This window comes from Pleurodeles waltl, chromosome 8, assembly GCF_031143425.1.
Source record: "Pleurodeles waltl isolate 20211129_DDA chromosome 8, aPleWal1.hap1.20221129, whole genome shotgun sequence".
In the NCBI taxonomy this organism is placed as follows: Eukaryota; Metazoa; Chordata; class Amphibia; order Caudata; family Salamandridae; genus Pleurodeles; species Pleurodeles waltl.
This window is the reverse complement of record NC_090447.1, coordinates 831,391,900-831,413,118: the sequence shown is the minus strand read 5'-3', so window position 1 is coordinate 831,413,118 and position 21,219 is coordinate 831,391,900. Positions and strand designations below refer to the sequence as shown.

At 43.1% G+C, this 21,219-nt stretch overlaps 1 protein-coding gene and 1 long non-coding RNA gene across 2 annotated transcripts in view; one reads left to right on the top strand and one right to left on the bottom strand.

The window, feature by feature from the left end:
- COL4A2 (collagen type IV alpha 2 chain) overlaps positions 1-21,219 on the bottom strand; it is a 628,472-nt gene that overhangs the window by 243,748 nt on the left and 363,505 nt on the right. Inside the window, exon 11 of the mRNA XM_069205111.1 lies at positions 20,039-20,074. Within this exon, the coding sequence (XP_069061212.1) occupies positions 20,039-20,074 (36 nt within the window). The remainder of the gene's footprint in view (positions 1-20,038; positions 20,075-21,219) is intronic.
- Positions 1-21,219, top strand: part of LOC138250338 (uncharacterized) — a 582,532-nt gene that overhangs the window by 258,601 nt on the left and 302,712 nt on the right. The window lies entirely within an intron of this gene.

Below are 21,219 nucleotides of genomic sequence, written 5' to 3'. Positions count from 1 at the left end.
TACTCGAGACCATCAGCTGGGGGTTCTTCCGCTGATATTTTGGTGCATATGGCGGGCTCAGTACTCAGAGATCATGAATATCAAGGGGTTGAACTTGAAATTCCTTTGGGAACGAAATCTGTTCAAGGTTCAGGTGACACGTCCATCGATATTTCTGTTCACACCTCAGAGTCTGACAGATCCGATGATGAACCACGCAAAAAGTGGTGGTGCTGTGAACGGGATGTGGCTCCCTTGGGGCTGGCATTCAAGTAGTGGTAAATTTTCTGTCAGAATTAGGCAGTCAGGGTTTAACTTACAGGACAGTGAACAATTATAGATCGCCATCTCAGTAGGCCATCCTCATATCAAAGGTAAACCAGTTGGTGAACATCCAATTATATGTAGATTCTTACGAGGTATTAAATTAATTTGTCCTCCTCAACCTAAGTATTCGATGTTAGGGGACGTTAATATAATTTTGACCTTTTTGAGAAATTGGCCTTCTACTGAAGATCTTTATCAGCTGAGTTAGCCACTCTGTTATGTTTGATATCTTGCAGAAGAGTATCGGATGTAAAAGCACTGGATATTGCAGGTAGATTATTTACACTTTCTGGGGTGTCTTTTACTATTTCTAAATGTACTAAAATTGCATCACGTTGTATTTCCTACCCTGCTTTTCCTCACAATCATAAATTGTGTGTGGTCAAATGTTTAAAAGAATACTAAGATAGGACCCGTGAATTTAGACGAGATTCTGCAGGTCAGTTACTTATTTCTCTACAGAAACCTTTCTGCCCAGTTTCATCTGCAACTTTGGCCACAGGAGCTGGTATAGATACCAGTCTTTTTGGGGCCCACTCTGTTCGAGGGGCCACGGCATCCAAGACTTTTTCAGTGGGTACTAGATTGGAAGGTATTTTGGCTGCGGCGGATTGGTCCTCTGATTCTACTTTTAAAGTATTCTGCAATAAACCAATTGTAGATGTGGCAAAGAGAGTAGGAGATCAACTTTAAACTAGTGTAATCCAAAGCCGCCGGTCCTGACAGAGTAAAAAAAAATCTAGCTATTGCGTTAAGAATTAAAAATTCTATTTTAGATTCTATTAAGGACAAGGAGGCGAGGATTATCCCACCCAGAGTTATTCATATGTATTTTATACTTGCTTACCTATGGTATTAACTCTATGAGCATGTTTTTACCCACCCTGTTAATTTAATTTGGTGTTTTTTTCTAGATTTTATTCCATATTTTCTATTCCTTAGGCACTGATGGCAAAGCTAATTGAACATCACACTCAGGAGGAGTGAGAAAAAGAAGTTCAGTTCTACCTCCGAGGAGGTAGTTTGTCTACTGGAGGCTGTTGTGGTTCCGGACTGTTGGACTGCGTTATCGTAAGCTCCGGTGAGCAAAGAAAGAAAAGACTGTGTTGTTTCAGGAAAATATAGGGCAGGGATGCCTTATGATTGGACACGTAAGGGCTAGGGCTCTTGGGGCATGTAGTTTGGCTGCTGTGCTTTACATCAGTAAAGAAAGACAAGCATAATCCTCGCCTCTGTAACAGAATCTAAAATTCTTATGTTACAGCTAGAAAACTTTTAATTGACAAACAAAATGAGGACTGGTGGGCTACTGGGGAGCAGTAAATCCCAATACTCATTTAATTCCCTCATGCAATATCTGTGTGTTAGATTGGGTAAGTACTCATGACTTATGGGTTGCTCTCAGGAGATAAGGGCCTTAGAGTTTGGTGGACCGGTTATCTTGTTACAAACGCGGAGGTGTCCTGTCCGCCATATTACAAGTGCATTTATGGCATTTGTAATGGGTATGAACTTTCGGTGTACCCATCTCCCAAATTATAAATAAGGGATGAAGCCTGCTTTGAGATCTGCATATGCTCTCAACCTGTGTCATCGCTAGTGACGCTCAAAAAGTAGGACATTTGGCGCTGTGCACCAGCTCGTTGTGGGACACTGCAATCACTTTCAAAATGGTGCAATCTCGCAGAAAATAGGATGATTGGAGTCCCGCTGTACTGTGACTGATGGAAGTTTTGTGATTTTAATTTATGATTTAACAGCGCATTACAAAAACATTTATAGCACAAACTGCTGTTCGGTGAAGGGAGGATTGATAGGAACTTGTTGAATTACAATGTTTGCCGGAAAACTGTTGAATTACAAATTCAAAACCCGACTGAGTAGTTATAGCAGGTACTAGCCAAATTTTATGTCAAGACCGGAGGCTCCTATTATGCTTACTTTTCCTGCTTTAATATCAATAGCAGCAGCCGTCAAGAATATTAACCAATCCCAGATGGTTAGCAGAACAAGCTACCAATGGGAAATAAAGAGTTATAACAAACCAATCAGAATGTGATGCACATAAAGAAATACCCAATTTGACTGTAAGCAGCCCTCTTTTCTTGCTGCTTGCAGTCAAAATAAGTATATCTTTATGGCTTTCTTTACATGTCTAATTTATATGGTTTCATTGTCTATTTTAATATATGTTTCAGCGTTATTTGGCATTATTAAGCTTTTATATTGCTTTAGCTGTTGGTTTCCCCACCAAATCCCCCTTTTTCTCTTATACGATTGACGCAACCGTTATCCTCACGCTTACTGCACCTTTCTGGGAGTTCTGATAATATCTTCAGAACACTCCGGCATGCTTCACCTCAACTGCTGCATTGTTTTCTCTCACGCTTCACGCTTCAGGGGTTTCCAATTTCTCTGTGTTACTCCGGTGCGCGGCTACTTTTAGCCTCTCCTCTCGCACTCTGAGTTTTTTTCCGGCTGCTTCCTGGGGGCGTGGCTTTCTTATGCCTCTCGTTTCGGTTGGCAGGGAAGCCTTCTTCCTTACACGTCCTTTCCTCCCTCTTAAAAAATTAACCCTGTTTTCACCAGGGGAAAATATTAGCTTAATTTAAAATGGATTTTTCCCCATTTTTTGAGGGAAACGATGAAAATAATGATGAAAATGATATTTTCTCTGAAAATTTGAATAAATGTATACAGTCTTAAAGGCTGTTTCTGCCTCCATGTCCAAAATTTCTAAACAGTTAGAAAATACTGTTTCATCCTGTCTAACTCAATCACAAAATTCCTATCTGAGGGGGAAAGCAGAAAGCGCAAAGCCACGGAGGCTTCTGATGATAACCACAATAAAGTTTCTGTGCTATTGGACAGTGGGTCTACCTCACACAGGTTGGAGGACGACGTTCCTCACAGGCCTCCTAATAAGGAGGGGAAAAGTTCTATGGGTACTAAAAGTAAAGCAAAATCAAAACATAGACTCTCGACCCATAAAATTGTGATTAATAAAATAAAAGACACTGATGACGACATGGATGATTTAGACTCCGATAAAGACATGGATGATATCAGTAATTCTGATTTTTGGATTGGTCCTCCTGCCAAAAAGGTTAAATCAGCATCTGGAGATCCTAACTCCTCTACTCTCCTTGATGCTGATGGGATGCCTCTGTTCGATCCCCTCTTAATTCATCATCCCAATTCCACTGAATGGCTACCATCTGAACATGTTGCTAATTACATCTCTGCAAAACTACGCCTACCTCTTGATAAACAAGTGCGTGCTAAGCTTAAATCCAAATGCCCTAGACCTTCTCTACCTTTACACATTACTTCTACCCCTTCCATAGATACCTTCATAATAACCTTTTTCTCTAAATCTGGAAAAGACCCGCGCAAAGGGGTTAATAGAAACTGGTCAGTCTGTCAAGACAAAGTTTCAGATATTGTGGGTCCTCTTGCCCGCATCTTTGACATGGCAGAATCCGCCCGTTTAAACAACAATTCAGTTGATGCACAAGGGCTTTCGCTTTGGATTCGACGAGCGTTCCTTCTACTAGGCAACGCAAACTCAGCTATGACTCACGAACAGCGAAAGGGACTTTTACTCAAACTGGACCCTAAGTTAGCTAATCTTGCTGTTATGGACACCGGTCCCAAAGCTAACAGCCTGTTGTTCGGCGATTCCTTCATTAAGGAATTAAGCAAATATGTTACCACCTTTGCGCCCCTTGATAAAGCGCAACAGTCTCTAAAAAAAGACTTCAACGCTCGTGTTTTTGCCAGGGCCGGTAGAGGAAGGGTTCGCTTTACCGGCCGTTACGCCAGATATCAAGGCTACAGAGGCTCCTTCAACTCTCAACCACACGAATTCAGACCACAATTCTATCCTCAGCGAGCCAGAGGCTTCCGGTGCAGGAACCAATGTAATTCCAAGAACTATTCTCCCACAGGTAAGCCCTTTTTCTGGCCATCTTTCCATAGGGGGTCGTCTAAAATTCTTTCTCCACAGGTGGAAGGAGCTTACGTCAGACCCTTGGGTACTCGACACAGAGGTTATTCAATAGAGTTTTACGAAACCCCTTATTAACCTTTTAGCTCTCCTCTAAAATTCTCCACAGATATGGCAGATCTGGTTTCTTCGGAAATCCAATCCCTTCTCCTCAAACATGCTATTCAACAGGTTCAGCCTCATCAGTCTGGTTTCCTAAGTACCATTTTTCTGGTAATCAGGAAAAACAAAAAGATCAGACCAGTTATAAATCTCAAGCACTTCAACCAATTCGTTGTTTATCGACATTTCAAAATGGAGACGATTCTGCACCTCAGAGGCTCTCTCCTTTTGAACGATTGGATGGTTCGCCTAGATCTTCAAGACGCCTATCTAACGATACCCATTCATCACTCTCACAGAAAGTTTCTCCAGTTTCAATGGCAACACCAGACCTATCAATTTTCTTGCCTTCCTTTCGGTCTTTCCTCAGCTCCTTGGTGCTTCACCAAATTAATGAAACCAGTAGTAACTCATCTCAGAGCACAGGGTTTCCGATTAATTATTTACCTAGACGACATACTTCTCATGCATCAAACCTCGATCACTCTTCGCTCTCAACTTTCTTACACTACTTCTCTTCTATCAGAATTAGGTTTCATCATCAACACAGACAAATCTGTCCTAACACCGGCCCAATCCATAGAATTTCTAGGATTTCTAGTAAATTCCCCTCAAGGTACTCTTCATCTCCCAGATTCAAAAATAAAATCTATCAAATCAGAAATAACCCAATCTTTACGGCAGACTTCGCTCTCCCTTCAGTCTCTTGCAAGGATTGTAGGTCTTCTTTCTTCCTCGATTGGGGTCCCTTCCAGATAGATCGCTTTGCGTCGTGTCTAAATACTCAACTTCCCCAATTCTTCAGTTGGAGACCAGATCCCTAAGCTCTTGCAACCAATGCTTTTCTTCGAAACTGGTCGAATGCAATAAATTATGCCTTCCCTCCTTTCATCATGATCAACAGAGTGCTTGCACAAGTACGTCAACAAAAAGCCATAATCATTTTAATAGTCCCATTTTGGCAGTCCCAAGTCTGGTTTCCTCCCCTCCTCAAACTATCTATAGACTTTCCAGTCCTTCTTCCCTCCTTCCCATCGATACTTCTCAATCCCCAAGGTCTTCCCCACGACCTGATCCTCAACCAATCCCTCCTTCTATCAGCCTGGAAGGTGTCAGGGCTTCTTCCTCATATCCAGGAATTTCACTCGAAGCTTCAGCCTATATCAATAATTCCTGGGGCCCTGGTACATCTAAAGCTTACAAGTCCGCTTGGTCAATCTGGTCTAGCTGGTGTATGGGAAAATCTTGTAATCCCTTTTCAGCAGATTTGGGCTTCATAGCTAATTTTCTCGCTTCTCAAGCCTGTTCTGGTAAATCTTACAGGACCATCAATTTATATCGTTCAGCTATCTCTCGTTATCATCCTTTCATTAACGGTAAACCAGCTGGAGAACATCCTCTCATTTGCCGGTTATTAAAGGGAGTAAAATTTTCCAATCCGGCTGTACCCAAATATACGGTTTTATGGGATGTTAATCTTGTTTTACAAATGTTTTTATCCTGGCAAGATAATAAGCTGTTGTCTCTCAAAATACTTTCTGCTAAATTAACAATGTTATTGTGTTTAGTCTCTATTAAACGTCTTTCTGATGTTAGAGCTCTAGATGTTTCTGCTCGACATTTTACCCCTACTGGTGTACTGTTTAATGTTTTCAGACGTACATAAAACAACATCGTCTCCGTGTTCTACCCTTTCTTTCCCAACCATCCTAAGTTATGTGTAAGTAACTGTCTAAAAGTCTATGAGCAAAAGACTATGGATCTCCGAACGTCTTTGACCACCCAACTCTTAATTTCCTTTAGAAAACCCTTTTTTAAACCAATTTCCTCCCCCACCTTAGCTTGTTGGGTCAAATGGATTATGTCCCTTGCAGGAATTGATAAATCTAAATTTGGAGCTCATTCTTCCCATGCGCTATGGCGTCTAAAGCCTTTTGGGCTGGTTCCCGCTTGGAAGACATTCTGAGATCTGCAGATTGGTCAAATGATTCTACCTTTCGTACTTTCTATTGTAAACCTGTTAATAATGCTACTTCACTGGTGACTGATATGCTTTAAACAAGCATAATAGGACCCTCCAGACTTGACATAAAATGTAGATTTTCCAAATAATTTATGATGGAAAGTCTTAATTTTATTAAAGACACAGAGATGAGTATTGTCCCACCACTCATCCACTATAATTTGTTTCTTCTTTCCCTCCCTTTAGTCTCTACAAACGCTTCAGCGACTACATCAGGATAAAATCTCATGCTCATCTTCCGTCATGGGTCAGAGGTCTAATCCTCCTATGATAACTATGGATCACTACCATCTTCCTCTCCTCAAACCGGACTCTGCTTTTGTTTTGGACTGGTTCCAGGAAGTGTTTTCTCTAATTTTAGCTGTTTGTATAATTGCTTGTATATTTCCATTATTTAAATCTTACTAATGACTTTCTCACAGAAGAAAAGAGGGCTGCTTGCAGTCAAGTTGAGTACTACTTTTTGTGCATCGCATTCTGATTGGTTTGTCATAACTCTTTATTTCCCAGTGGTAGCTTATTCTGCTAACCATTTGGGATTGGTTAATATTCTTGACTGCTGTTGCTATTGATATTAAAGCAGGAAAAGTAAGCATAATACTCGCCTCCGTGTCTTTAATAAAATTAAGACTTTCCATCATAAATTATTTGGAAAATCTACATTCTTAAGAACACTGCTCACCGCAGTGACACTTTAAGATAAATTTACAGATAGTAACCACTAGAGGTCACTATAGTCCACAACGTCTAAAGCCTGACGTGGAAAATGGCAAAACGCAAAGGAATGAAGTATGTACTGCAGTATTTAGGAAATTACACAAGTGTAACAGAGTATATTCTAGATGCTATACTGTGATAGACAAAGTGAAATTGAGCCTGTTTTTCCGCCTCCTTATGGTGTTTCTTAGCTAAAACAAATTTAAAATGATAAGGTAAAAGATTATGGGGCATATTTACAAACCCCGTGCACAGGGCAGTGCAGCAAGTGAGCTTGCTGTGCTGCACTGTGTCACAGGGAAAGGGCAGAAATGCACAGCATTTACAAGATATGGTGCATGTTTGACCTTTCCCCCCGCAATGGGGCACAAATTGCTGCTTAGTGTCAATGCAGGCACCCTTGCACCATGGTGCAAGGATGCCTGCGTTGCCAGCAGGATTGTTTTTGTGCAGGAAGGCACACCTTCCTGCACAAAATCAATCCAGAGAGGCATTTCACCTTTCCATACGTGAATATAAAGAGAGAACAACGAGGGGAAATAAAGATATTTCTGCTTGTTGCGCCTGCCCAGGCGAGGCGTACCGTGTTGACGTTTTCCCATGTTTACGGATTCTTGTAAATCTGGGAATGCATCAAAACCAATGGGTGTTGTGTGGGAACACCCATTGTAATGCCCATGGCACGCCTTCCTGATGCAGTGTAAGGCAAGTCGCATTGCCCGACCATACCTAGAAGGCCATGAAAAGTCACGCAAAGTGGCTTTGCGTGGCCTTGTAGACATGAGTCTGCCCTATGCGCCGCCAGTGCGTCACAAAAAGTAATGCACTGGCGGTGCACAGGGCTTGTAAATATGACCCTATAGTTCTTTTTTTTAGATGAACACAGCTGCTACGCTACGCTGCTCCAACAACATATAAAGTGAGTTTCTTGTTGTGAAGTATTTTCCCTATTTAGAACTGCATTGAATAAACAGTCGGTCCAATTTCAAGTCTGTGATTTTTTTACATTTTCTCAGAGCCATGCAGTTCAAGTACCTAATCTAACATTGAAGAAGTGTGCCCCCTTGTGTTGTAACAAAAGTCTGCAACGAAGAGTAGGTTGGGTGGTTGAAAGGGTGTTGTCTTTGGCTCTAAGTGGAAAATGATTTCATGTTGTGCATGGTAACCACTGAGGTGCAGTTATTGCATTATGCCACACAGTGCTTGCCAGTGTAGTGGATGAAGACTTCTGAGTGAGATGTACAGTTTGTAGTTTTTTAGTAAGATGTCAGCTTTGCGCAGCTCCGTGGGTCCCCTTATGGCATTCTTATGATTGTAGTCGACTTAGCTGGTTATGCACTGGGTTGGCCAACCTGATATTTTAATTAACGTATATGGTCCCAAGAAGACATGACTGGAGAGGGAAGTCGTGAAGAGATTTGCTGTTATGGACTTTATTACCATCATCTCAAATCTGAATGTTTGTGAGAAGCAGTCATAAGAGGTAAATAGTTGGGACCTGCAATGGTGAACTCGACTGGAGTCCTCCAATTGGAGAGCAGTTTGTGGAATTCATCCTAGGCCACACCCTTCTAGGATACTGTCATTGATTGTTGTACACTGCAAGACTGCTGATAGTGTGGCCACAGTACTTTCTTTATGTCCTTTCTGTAATGAAATCGTTTAAAGCATAAACTACTGAAAATTGATTTGAGTTCAAGTACAAAATGGAGTAACATGGGATAGCATCATAGGAATCTGATCTGGAACACAAGGGTGATGAAAGTGGGTACATGCAGTGCTGGCATAATAATTTTAATCCTTCATGCCATACTTTACTATTGTCTCTTTGACACACTCAGATTGCTAATGGAAAAAAATATCACAACAATCCCTCCCTTAAATAAAAGCAGGGCTCATGCTACATTAAGCCAATGGCATGTAGCTGCCTTACGGCACTCCCACAAGTACCCACATGGGGCACCATACTGCAACAACAGAACTTTCCAAAGGCTTTGCTGCTCGAAGAAAGGGAGTGCTTGAACTGCAAAATATGATTTACATAGAAAATACTTGCACTAGCGCTGAACAATACCAACCACATTGTTAGTCTAGATTAACTATCAAATCGTTTCTTTCCTGGTCTAAAGATAGCCAGAATGGATTGCACATCTATTATCTAGTGTTGAATGCCTCTCGTTCTCAGGGTATCTCTGTTAGTGAAGCTCTGTGACATGCATATCCGTCCTTCGAAAACTGACAGAGGCAACTTTCATCATTAAGCTTCATTAAATGTGGTTATAGTAACACCTGTAATGTACATCACTACTAATGGCAAAATATACAGTAGCCAGCACTTTGTAAAAACAAATTATTATAGTAATTATTATTAATAACAGACGCTGGTCACATTTAAATCCTATTGAAAAGGGTCACACTGGATCCTGACAAGGTTGTGGCCCATCATTGCTTTTCTTTCAAGGTAAATGACTAGCATGCACCACCCAAACTCTAAAAGCACATCAGTTTTCCTAAGTTCTCAAGACTTACCACTCTAGATTCTAGTCTTTGGTTGCTGCCAGTCGGCCATACTGACGATGGGGGAGTCTGAGTGCTTGTGCTCCTTGATCTTACAGCAGACTTTGATGGGTATGGCTATGAGACACCCTCCTCTCGAAACCACCATTGGGGTCATGTTATTCTTCCTGAATGCTCAGGTTCAGTTTTCCAATGTAGTCTGTGTGAGGTCAGACTCCATTTTCATGCACTTTGTGGTATCTCAAATTTAATTCCTGGCCCTTAATGCTTTTTATTATCTGCATGAATTAGCTGAGAGGTCTGGTGTGAGGCGTTGGTCTCTTCGTTGACCAGCAAGCTGACAACAGCTATCCCTAAAAGGATCATTGCTAGACTGCGTCCACCATCTGTTATGCCATAAAGAAATGAATGCCTTTTCCCTTCCTTAAATTAAATTCACTCAAAATGTAGATCTTCTTTTTACCTTTTCATTCTCCTTACCCTCACATTCTTTACTCTTTCCACTAAACATTAATTCTCATAATTTCCAACACAGGCTGTCAGCCTCCATCTTGTTCATTAAATGCAGGTTTAATGACAACTTCACTAAAAGCTCTACATCTATTCTCATAGAATAGTTCAATGGTGTATGTTTTAGCTATTCTCCTTGAAATAGTTAAAGATCTGCTGTTTCTGACATAAAAGCCACCACGGGTACTTCCCAGACTAGGTGTAGGGGTTGCTCTTCTCATTGCGCTTCCCTGTTCATCACTTCTTCCACTGAAGACTGATTTCCATGTCATGCCTGGGAGACCACAGGAGCTCGCAGATTCAAGCACATCCCCTTTCCTTGGCTTTGTGAATAACATTAAGCTTTGCTTAGCCCTTTTTAAGGCGCTTGTCCTGAAACAACCAGACTATTTACAGAATCTGCTAGTACCAAAGGTTCCATGGCCACCATAATCCAAAACACTGAACATCTGGCGAATTCCAAGCTTAACCTCTTAAGTGCGGGCGTCGGCCACTGGCCGACGCCCACACACCCTCCCTGGTGCGGGTCACGACCAGTGGCCGACACCAGGAAGGGCATTAATAAATCCTCGGGTGCGTCGCACCCGAGGATTTTTTTTTTTTTTTTTTTTTCCCCCCCGGGAGACACGGAAGCTACCGTGTCTCCCCCCGCCCCCCACCCGCCCCTTTGTGACGTCAGCGCGCCGCGAGGCGCGCTGACGTTGCAAAGGTGTTTTCCCCATGAAAGCAGGAAGCAGCCTTGCGGCCGCTTCCTGCTTTCATGGGGAAAACGGCCTTTTACACGTTCGGGAAGGCCTCGTAAGAAAGGGGAGAGTCTCCCCTTTCTTACGAGGCCTTCCTGAAAGTGTTTCCTGGCCCGCGATCGCAGCACAGCTGCGATCGGGGGCCAGGAAACACTTTCAGGAAGGCCTCGTAAGAAAGGGGAGACACTCCCCTTTCTTACGAGGCCTTCCTGAAAGTGTTTCCTGGCCCCCGGTCGCAGCTGTGCTGCGATCGGGGGCCAGGAAACACTTTCAGGTTTCCTGGCTCCCCCGATCGCAGCACAGCTGCGATCGGGGGGGTCAGGAAACATTTTGAAAAGGCCTCGTAAGAAAGGGGAGACTCTCCCCTTTCTTACGAGGCCTTCTGAAACTGTTTCTGGCCCCCGATCGCAGCTGTGCTGCGATCGGGGGCCAGAAACAGTTTCAGAAGGCCTCGTAAGAAAGGGGAGAGTCTCCCCTTTCTTATGAGGCCTTCTGAAATGGTTTCCTGGCCCCCGATCGCAGCACAGCTGCGATCGGGGGCCAGGAAACCCCACTAGACACCAGGGATTTCACTTTTGGGGGGCGCCCCCCCCGGAAAACGGGCCGCCCCCCCCCCCGGCATAATTTTCTTTAAAAAAAAAAAAGGTAGGTGCCCCCTGGGGGGAGGGGGGGTGCGCGATCGTGCCCCCCCCCCCCCCCCCCCAGGGGATTTTTTTTTTTTTTTTTTTTTAAATGAAATGACAGGGGGTCGCCCGTGGGCAGGGTGACCCCCTGTGGGGGCAATTTTTTTTTTAGATGTTGTAGGGTTTCCCTGGGGGCCATTTTGGCCCCCAAGGAAACCATACAACAACTAAAAAAAAATATATGTATATATCTATATATATATATATCTATGTAGATAGATATATCTAGGTACATGGATATATCTATAGATATATCTATGTAGATATATATTTATATATATATATATATATATATAGGTAGATCTGTATCAAAGAGATTTATAAAGCGCGCTACTCACCTGTGAGGGTCTCAAGGCGCTGGGGGGGGGGACGGGGGGAGGGAAAGGGGCTAGGAGGTTCACTGTTCAAAAAGCCAGGTTTTGAGGCCCTTCCTGAAAAGAAGTAGGTTTTGGGTCTTGCGAATGTGGGTTGTGAGTGCGTTCCATGTTTTGGGTGCAATGTAGGAGAAGGATCTGCCCCCGGTGGTGGTGTGTTTGATGCGGGGGTCAGAGGCGAGAGAGAGGTCAGCTGAACGGACGTTTCGTGTGGGGGTGTGGAAGGTGACTCTCGTTGAGGTAGGCAGGGCCTGTGTTGTGGAGTGATTTGTGTGTGAGGATGAGGATCTTGAAGGTGATCCTTTTGTCAATGGGGAGCCAGTGGAGGGATTTGAGGTGTGGAGAGATGTGTTCGTGTCGGTGGAGGTCGAGGATGAGTCGTGCTGCTGAGTTCTGGATGCGTGTAGTTTGCACTTGAGTTTTAGAGTGGTGCCGGCGTAGAGGGCGTTTCTGTAATCAAGCCTGCTGCTGATGAGTGCGTGAGTGACAGTTTTTCTGGTCTCTGTGGGGATCCATTTGAATGTTTTTCAGTATACGGAGTTTGTTGAAGCATGAGGAGGTAAGAGCGTTGATTTGTTGGGTCATAGAGAGGGAGGAGTCTAGGATGATGCTGAGGTTGCGTGCGTAGTTGGCGGGGGTGGGTGCAGGGCCTAGCGTGGTGGGCCACCATGGGGGGTCCCAGGTTTTTTTGGTGAGGGCCAAAGAGGATTATTTCAGTTTTGCTTGAGTTGAGTTTCAGGTGGTTGGCTGTCATATATACATCACTTTTGTCAATATGTGTGTGGTTTCCCTGGGGGGAAAAGGGCCCGACTTGTCTAGTGGCAGTTTTAGTGCCATAAAGAAGCGCAGAAGGTTTATATGCCTACTGCAAAGAGCACATCTGTATTTTATGTAAATAGCTGAGTACATTAGTAAAGTCTATGGAGAGATGAAGGGCACTTTTGCTGGGTGGTAATGAGGGAATCCGAGGAGGAGGGAGTGGGAGCACCAATAATGATTGTTGGACTGGGCGCAGGAGGTGCTAAAGACTGTGACGAATGGTATGTGACAAGGTGTTTTTTGAGTGTCTTGAAAGTACGTGCTGATTGAGGGAAGAAGCGCAGGTAAGGTGGCCTCTACTGTTGCACGTATCTCACACACACCATCGATTTTGTGACTGTCTACGTAGGCTAGTGTTTTAGAGCAACAGTTTAGCCAATAGCAGAGATGGCATCTTGATGGATGACTGCTGCCTGCACTCGGGTTATAGAGGACCGCTCTGACATAGGATCAGAGACTGAGACATCAGATACTGAAACAGCATCTGAGGGATAGGACAATGGCGCAGACTCTGAGAGTGATTTTTCAGTCAGAGGAGTCCCATTCGAAAACTCCTCTTCCAGTACATTATAAGGGAGGTGATGAGGACTGTCCTGCTGTCCCTTCGCAAGCTGTTCGTGCAACTGGGTAATAGTGGGTTAGGCCAACCCAGAGAGCAGGTGAATGCGGCGGCAAGCAGAGAGAGAGTGCTCTCTTGGGAGCTCACCAATTTAGTTCAGCCCCAAATTCCACCACCCAAATCATATTGTGGAGACATCAAAATTGTCTATGGCAAAACAAACTGGTTTTGTAAGGCAGGCACCTGTGTTTTTGGTCCTGGATTCGGCGGCCATATAGAGAAACACACTAAACCCAAACATTTCTGGAAACTAGACATTCGGGGGAGTCCACAGAGGTGTGACTTGTGTGGATTCCCCAAAGTTTTCTTACCCAGAATACCCTGCAAAGCTGAAATGTTGAAAAAAAACTCTATTTTTCTCGCATTTCTGTCACACAAACTACAGGAATATGCTGGGATCCACAACATTCCTACCACCCAGTGACTCCTCACCTGTCCTGATAAAAACACTACCCCACTTGAGTGCCTACACCTAGTGCCTGTGTCAGGAATGGATCACCCCAGGGTCAACAGCTGCCTCACGTAAGGACCAACATTGACCGTTGTGTGATCTATTCCTGTCGCAGGCACCAGGCCTAACCACACAAGTGAGGTATCATATTTATCGGGAGACTTGGGGGAACGCTGGGTGGAAGGAGATTTGTGGCTCCCCTCAGATTCCAGAACTTTCTGTCACCGAAATGTGTGGAAAACATGGTATTTTAGCCACATTTTGAGGTTTGCAAAGGATTCTGGGTAACAGAACCTGGTCCGAGCCCCGCAAGTCACCCCTCCTTGGATTCCCCTAGGTCTCTAGTTTTCAGAAATGCACAGGTTTGGTAGGTTTCCCTATGTGCCGGCTGAGCTAGAGGCCAAAATCTACAGGTAGGCACTTCTCAAAAAACACCTCTGTTTTCTTCCAAAAATTTGGATGTGTCCACGTTGCGCTTTGGGGCGTTTACTGTCGCGGGCGCTAGGCCTACCCACACAATTGAGGTATCATTTTTATCGGGAGACTTGGGGGAACACTGGGTGGAAGAAAATTTGTGGCTCCTCTCAGATTCCAGAACTTTCTGTCACCGAAATGTGAGGAAAACTTGTTTTTTTAGCCACTTTTTGAGGTTTGCAAAGGATTCTGGGTAACAGAACCTGGTCCGAGCCCCGCGAGTCACCCCTCCTTGGATTGCCCTAGGTCTCTAGTTTTCAGAAATGCACAGGTTTGGTAGGTTTCCCTAGGTGCCGGCTGAGCTAGAGGCCAAAATCTACAGGTAGGCACTTCTCAAAAAACACCTCTGTTTTCTTCCAAAAATGTTGATGTGTCCACGTTGCGCTTTGGGGCGTTTCCTGTCACGGGCGCTAGGCCTACCCACACAAGTGAGGTATCATTTTTATCGGGAGACTTGGGGGAACGCCGGGTGGAAGGAAATTTGTGGCTCCTCTCAGATTCCATAACTTTCTGTCACCGAAATGTGAGGAAAACTTGTTTTTTTAGCCACTTTTTGAGGTTTGCAAAGGATTCTGGGTAACAGAACCTGGTCCGAACCCCGCGAGTCACCCCTCCTTGGATTGCCCTAGGTCTCTAGTTTTCAGAAATGCACAGGTTTGGTAGGTTTCCCTAGGTGCCGGCTGAGCTAGAGGCCAAAATCTACAGGTAGGCACTTCTCAAAAAACACCTCTGTTTTCTTCCAAAAATTTTGATGTGTCCACGTTGCGCTTTGGGGCGTTTCCTGTCGCGGGCGCTAGGCCTACCCACACAAGTGAGGTATCATTTTTATCGGGAGACTTGGGGAAACGCCGGGTGGAAGGAAATGTGTGGCTCCTCTCAGATTCCAGAACTTTCTGTCACCGAAATGTGAGGAAAACTTGTTTTTTTAGCCACTTTTTGAGGTTTGCAAAGGATTCTGGGTAACAGAACCTGGTCCGAGCCCCGCGATTCACCCCTCCTTGGATTGCCCTAGGTCTCTAGTTTTCAGAAATGCACAGGTTTGGTAGGTTTCCCTAGGTGCCGGCTGAGCTAGAGGCCAAAATCTACAGGTAGGCACTTCTCAAAAAACACCTCTGTTTTCTTCCAAAAATTTTGATGTGTCCACGTTGCGCTTTGGGGCGTCTCCTGTCGCAGGCGCTAGGCCTACCCACACAAGTGAGGTATCATTTTTATCGGGAGACTTGGGGGAACGCCAGGTGGAAGGAAATTTGTGGCTCCTCTCAGATTCCAGAACTTTCTGTCACCGAAATGTGAGGAAAACTTGTTTTTTTAGCCACTTTTTGAGGTTTGCAAAGGATTCTGGGTAACAGAACCTGGTCCGAGCCCCGCAAGTCACCCCTCCTTGGATTCCCCTAGGTCTCTAGTTTTCAGAAATGCACAGGTTTGGTAGGTTTCCCTATGTGCCGGCTGAGCTAGAGGCCAAAATCTACAGGTAGGCACTTTGGAAAAAACAGCTGTGTTTTCTATAAAAAAAATAGGATGTGTCCATGTTGTGTTTTGGGGCATTTCCTGTCGCGGGCACTAGGCCTACCCACACAAGTGAGGTATCATTTTTATCGGGAGACTTGGGGGAACACAGAATAGCAAAACAAGTGTTATTGCCCCTTATCTTTCTCGACATTTTTTCCTTCCAAATATAAGAGAGTGTGTAAAAAAGACGTCTATTTGAGAAATGCCCTGCAATTCACATGCTAGTATGGGCACCTCGGAATTCAGCGATGTGCAAATAACCACTGCTCCTCAAAACCTTATCTTGATCCCATTTTGGAAATGCAAAGGTTTTCTTGATACCTCTTTTTCACTCTTCATATTTCAGCAAATGAATTGCTGTATACCCAGTATAGAATGAAAACCAACTGCAGGGTGCAGCTCATTTATTGGCTCTGGGTACCTAGGGTTCTTGATGAACCTACAAGCCCTTTATATCCCCGCAACCAGAAGAGTCCAGCAGACAAAACGGTATATTGCTTTCAGAAATCTGACATCGCAGGAAAAAGTTACAGAGTAAAACATAAAGAAAAATGGCTGTTGTTTTCAGCTCAATTTCAATATTTTTTTATTTCAGCTGTTATTTTCTGTAGGAAAACCTTGTAGGATCTACACAAATGACCCCTTGCTGAATTCAGAATTTTGTCTAGTTTTCAGAAATGTTTAGCATTCCGGGATCCAGCATTGGTTTCACACCCATTCCTGTCACTAACTGGAAGGAGGCTGAAAGCACCAAATATAGTAGAAATGGGGTATGTCCCAGTAAAATGCCAAATTTGTGTTGAAAAATTTGGTTTTCTGATTCAAGTCTGCCCGTTCCTGAAAGGTGGGAAGATAGTGATTTCAGCACCAGAAACCCTTTGTTGATGGCATTTTCAGGGAAAAAACCACAAGCCTTCTTCGGCAGCCCTTTTTTCCCATTTTTTTGGAAAAAACTAAATTTTCACTGTATTTTGGCTATTTTCTTGGTCTCCTCCAGGGGAAACCACCAACTCTGGGTACCATTAGAATCCCTAGGATGTTGGAAAAAAAGGACGCAAATTTGGCGTGGTTAGCTTATGTGGACTAAAAGTTATGAAGCCCTAAGCGCGAACTACCCCAAATAGCCAAAAAAGGGCTCAGCACTGGGGGGGGAAAGGCCCAGCAGCTAAGGGGTTAATTGTCAATCTATTGTAAAATGTTTTCTTGGCATAATCCCTTCATCACTGGGGACATTAAGCTGTTGGCAAATCCCACATCACTACGCTAATCCCCAAAAACGAATGTTTTAGTTTCGCAACCAACATACTTAGTTATTACACATATTCCCACAGCTGTTCCTTCATCCATGTTTTGTTTTTATTTTTATTTTACATTTTCCTAAATCTCATCCATCCTTAATGGTTCAGGGAATACATATTTTCTATTTTTCCTCTTTTTTTTTTTTTTTTAATGTATTTTTAAAGTGCATTGAATTCTATCCGGGCTCGACATGAGCTATAGACATATCTTATTGAAAACAGGCATAAAAAAATTATTTTTAAGAACAAGGAGGGTCACTGAGAAGATGCTTTATTTTCTGTATTTTTTCCACTTAAAAAAAAATACAGAAAAAAATACAGAATGGAAACACATTGTTTTCTGTCTGTATTTATCTGTAAAAATCAGTAAAAATTGAAAATTGGGAGCCTTAATCATAACTTATATGGATACGGCTCAAAGGTATCCACATGGTGACCTTTCAACAACGAGGGTTTGTCAATGGGTAGGAAGGAAGAGCAAAGGACAGGCATGCACTTCAGCATATCAAAGTACAAAAATTATCCTCATGCAGCCAATCATACTGTTCACATTGCTCCCACACTAGAAAAAATAATTTAATATGCATAGTCAAAAGATTCACATGTTAAAATGTTGTGGAATGTAAATGGGTTGAGAAGCCATAGAAAAGGAGACCGCTTCTTGGAATATATTTCATAAAGGCCCAGACATAATGTGCCGGCAGGAGGGTCACCTAACAGAATAAGAGGCAGGCGCATGACTAGCCATCGGCTAAGATGGCTGCTTGGTCAGGGAGCTGCATTTTCTAGCCTATTAAACCTCCTTTAAGATCCATTTACAAGACTGAATAATAGGAACTGGGAGCGGTATGGGTACTTCTGGGGCCCACTGTGTTGCCATCGGTTTAGCGCCTGTTAATTGCCTGATCTGAGCAATTTTTAAAAATCATGCATTCAGAAGTCACCCTTCTTGTATCCTGTGGCCTTTACCATTTTGCACTGCGATCATGCGTGCACTACCAACACTGTTGTGTGCCCCTGTGCAGACTCTCCCTGTGTTTTCTCCCCACCTTTGCCACCGTGAACACACACTGAATCCCCGTTGGGCTGGGATCTGGCTTGAGGGAGTCTGCAGCTCGCACACCATACTTAGTGCAGTGGCAGTTTTTATGTACTTCTTGAGTGCTGTGAACTGGCCTTCTATTGAATGTAGGGCGGAGAGGCCCGCCACATGAACAGTCGGGCCTTAAAATATATTTCTATTTATTCATACAGCTGTGGCTGAGTCAATACTCAGATCCTCGCTTATTTTGTCTTGGATGCTTGTGGCTTGTTTGCTTTGCCTGTTATGCATGATCAGCTGCTTGGTCCCCTTTGATGCTATGGGGCAAGGGACCACAATAGAATATACACAACAAGGGGGCTAGGCATTAATTTGCTTTCCACTCTTCTTGGTCCACAACTACCCCCTTAGCTATCAAAGGGGCACAGCACAACATTGCATTTTTGAGGCAAGCTAAATGTCTGTGGAGAGGGAGGTGGATCTGTGACTATCCTGAGATGGACCAGACCCATCAGTGTTGTTAAGTTGCGGCCTGCTTTCCATAATGCATCACGCTGTGCCTCTGGATTCTCTACCCATGCTATCTTTATAGCTAATGGTAAGAACGATCCTAAACAGACTAGATTGAAACACAACTTAACACAACTGGAACACAGAAATAGGTGGGCCCGACCAGGAAGCTGGGCCTCTCGTTAAAAATGGAGAGGCAGACATGCGTAACCTGTTTCTTCAAATGCAAGCCAGCCTTCAGCAGATTGATGGGAAGCTCGATACCCTCACTGCGTGCCTTGATCAGATGAAAGCCCATATTGATAAGCATGATGATCATATCAAGAAGACGGAGGGCAGAGTCTACACAGTTGAGGATAACAGTACAGAATTTAAGAACAAAGTTGAAAAACTAACTGCTGATTGGGGAAAGTCGCTGCCAAAAATGAGGACTTAAATCGTGCTCTAGGTGTAATAATCTACACATCCTTGGCCTTGCAAATTCACCAACACTGGTAAGTTGGAGACGTTTCTTGAAGATCTATTAACAGAGATCTTATACGGAGATCAATTCTCCAAATGCTTTGTCGCTGAGAGAGCTCACAGGTCATTGGGTTCTCGACTGCTGCCTGGTGCCCGTCCTTGCTCTGTCATTACCTGACTCCTAAGCTATTGGGAAAGAGACACTGCACTACATTTAGCCAGAAAAAAGACCATCAGGGTTTCCATGACTAATAGGCAAGACATTCTGTGGCCAGAAATCAGTCCAGTGTGTGGGCCTCAGGTAGGTTAAGCTTCACCTTGACGAACTCAGGAGATATTGGAAAAGTGTGCTCAACTTCAAGGGCAAAAGGAACCATTTGCCGTCAAAGTATGGTACCAGAATGTCATTGCCTAAACATTGATAGACATAAATACTGTGGTCCTAAATATTGTTTATACAAACATTGCTCAACAGGTATTAATAAAAGAAGCCCTACACCCATGGAGCGGCGTTATTTTAAATTATATTTAGGTCACAATATTTATGTCAGGCAATGTTTTCATTATATCTGTTCAGACACTCAATTCCGCCCCCACCTACTCTTGTCTTTCAGTTTTGCAGATAACAACTGAACACTATTTACAATAAAATATTATATACCACAGTGGTCAGACAGTGAAAGGGAAGTTATTAACTGCTTAAATACATCGTAAGGGATTTTCCATAAGCAGAGTCGAGGACTGTTGGCACTATCACTATGTAGATATGTGACATAAGTAGTGTGCATGATCATGCTATTGCTAAAATAAATCTTTAAAAACAATAACGGATAGGGAATCTGAGTGATCACCTGTAGGAAATTAACTTACTGTTGGTCCAGGCTCTCCTGGTGGTCCAGGTGGTCCCTGCAAAAATAATGAAACAAAAAGTTAATTTCTGTAATGAAAACAATGTTAAATTTCACAAGTTGTGGATACATGGCTAAAGCCACTAGTATTGCAGCACTGAATTTTACCAGTCTCATGCTGCTTCTGACCTATAGTTTTTTTTTTAAAGTATTATGAACAAAATGTAACATAGTGTACCACAGTCCAAAGGATTTCGTCAGTGTTCTTTATAATACGTATGACTGGATTCTAAAACAGAAGGTGTGTTGTGATGAAGCTCTGGTAAGTTTAACACACGTTGTCAAATATTCCACAGTACTTAAACTCAACTGTTACAACAATGGTCTACCAAAGTCTGTCTAGGGTAACCTTGGGTCACTCTTTAGTCAAGAGGTCAAGTTCAAGAAGCAAAACAGTGCAAGAAACAACTTACTCCTAAACAGTTAGAGTGACACAGAACATAATGTCCGGTCAAAGAAAGTATCACAAAAGATAATCAAAATATTTTGACCTTACTCAGGGTAACAATAGGTAATTCTAACTCACTAAGTTAATATGTTGTCCAATATTTTTTCAGGGGTAGGATTTTAAAATAAAGGTTTATTACATGGGCCCATTCATTTTTATGGTTTAGAGAACAATGTCTTATTGTCTACAGAATGATTTAATGGAACAATGTTCAAGATGGTGTTTGGGCATGCAGGAGGAATAGCTGGAGGGCTGCAGAACATGGTTTTACTAAAAAAAATCAACTTTTATAAAATTGCATCATCATTTCAGGAAAGTGAGAACTCTCATTTGTGATGAATAGAGATAGCAAACCTAATCTGTGATGAAGTAAAAGCTGGTAGAGGCCATGTTAGGGTACAAATTTCTTGGGTAGACTCAGTAATTGCTCCAGTTTGTTCATTTGTGAGGGCACACATTTGCTGCAAGGAGTGTCTGATGAAGATACAACTTTTCTGGGTGGTCAGGAGAAAGATATCTTATTTGGTGCTCAGTGACTATCATCAATGTTTTTGTATATACAGTTTTGAGGATAAGTTTAGTTTAAAAGTGTTTCTCAAAATGTTTTTCTTCAAGACATATTTTTGCTTGAATATCGCAGTACGAGAGGATAAGATCCCTGCCTTCTGTTATCTCAAGATTCATGATAATTGATC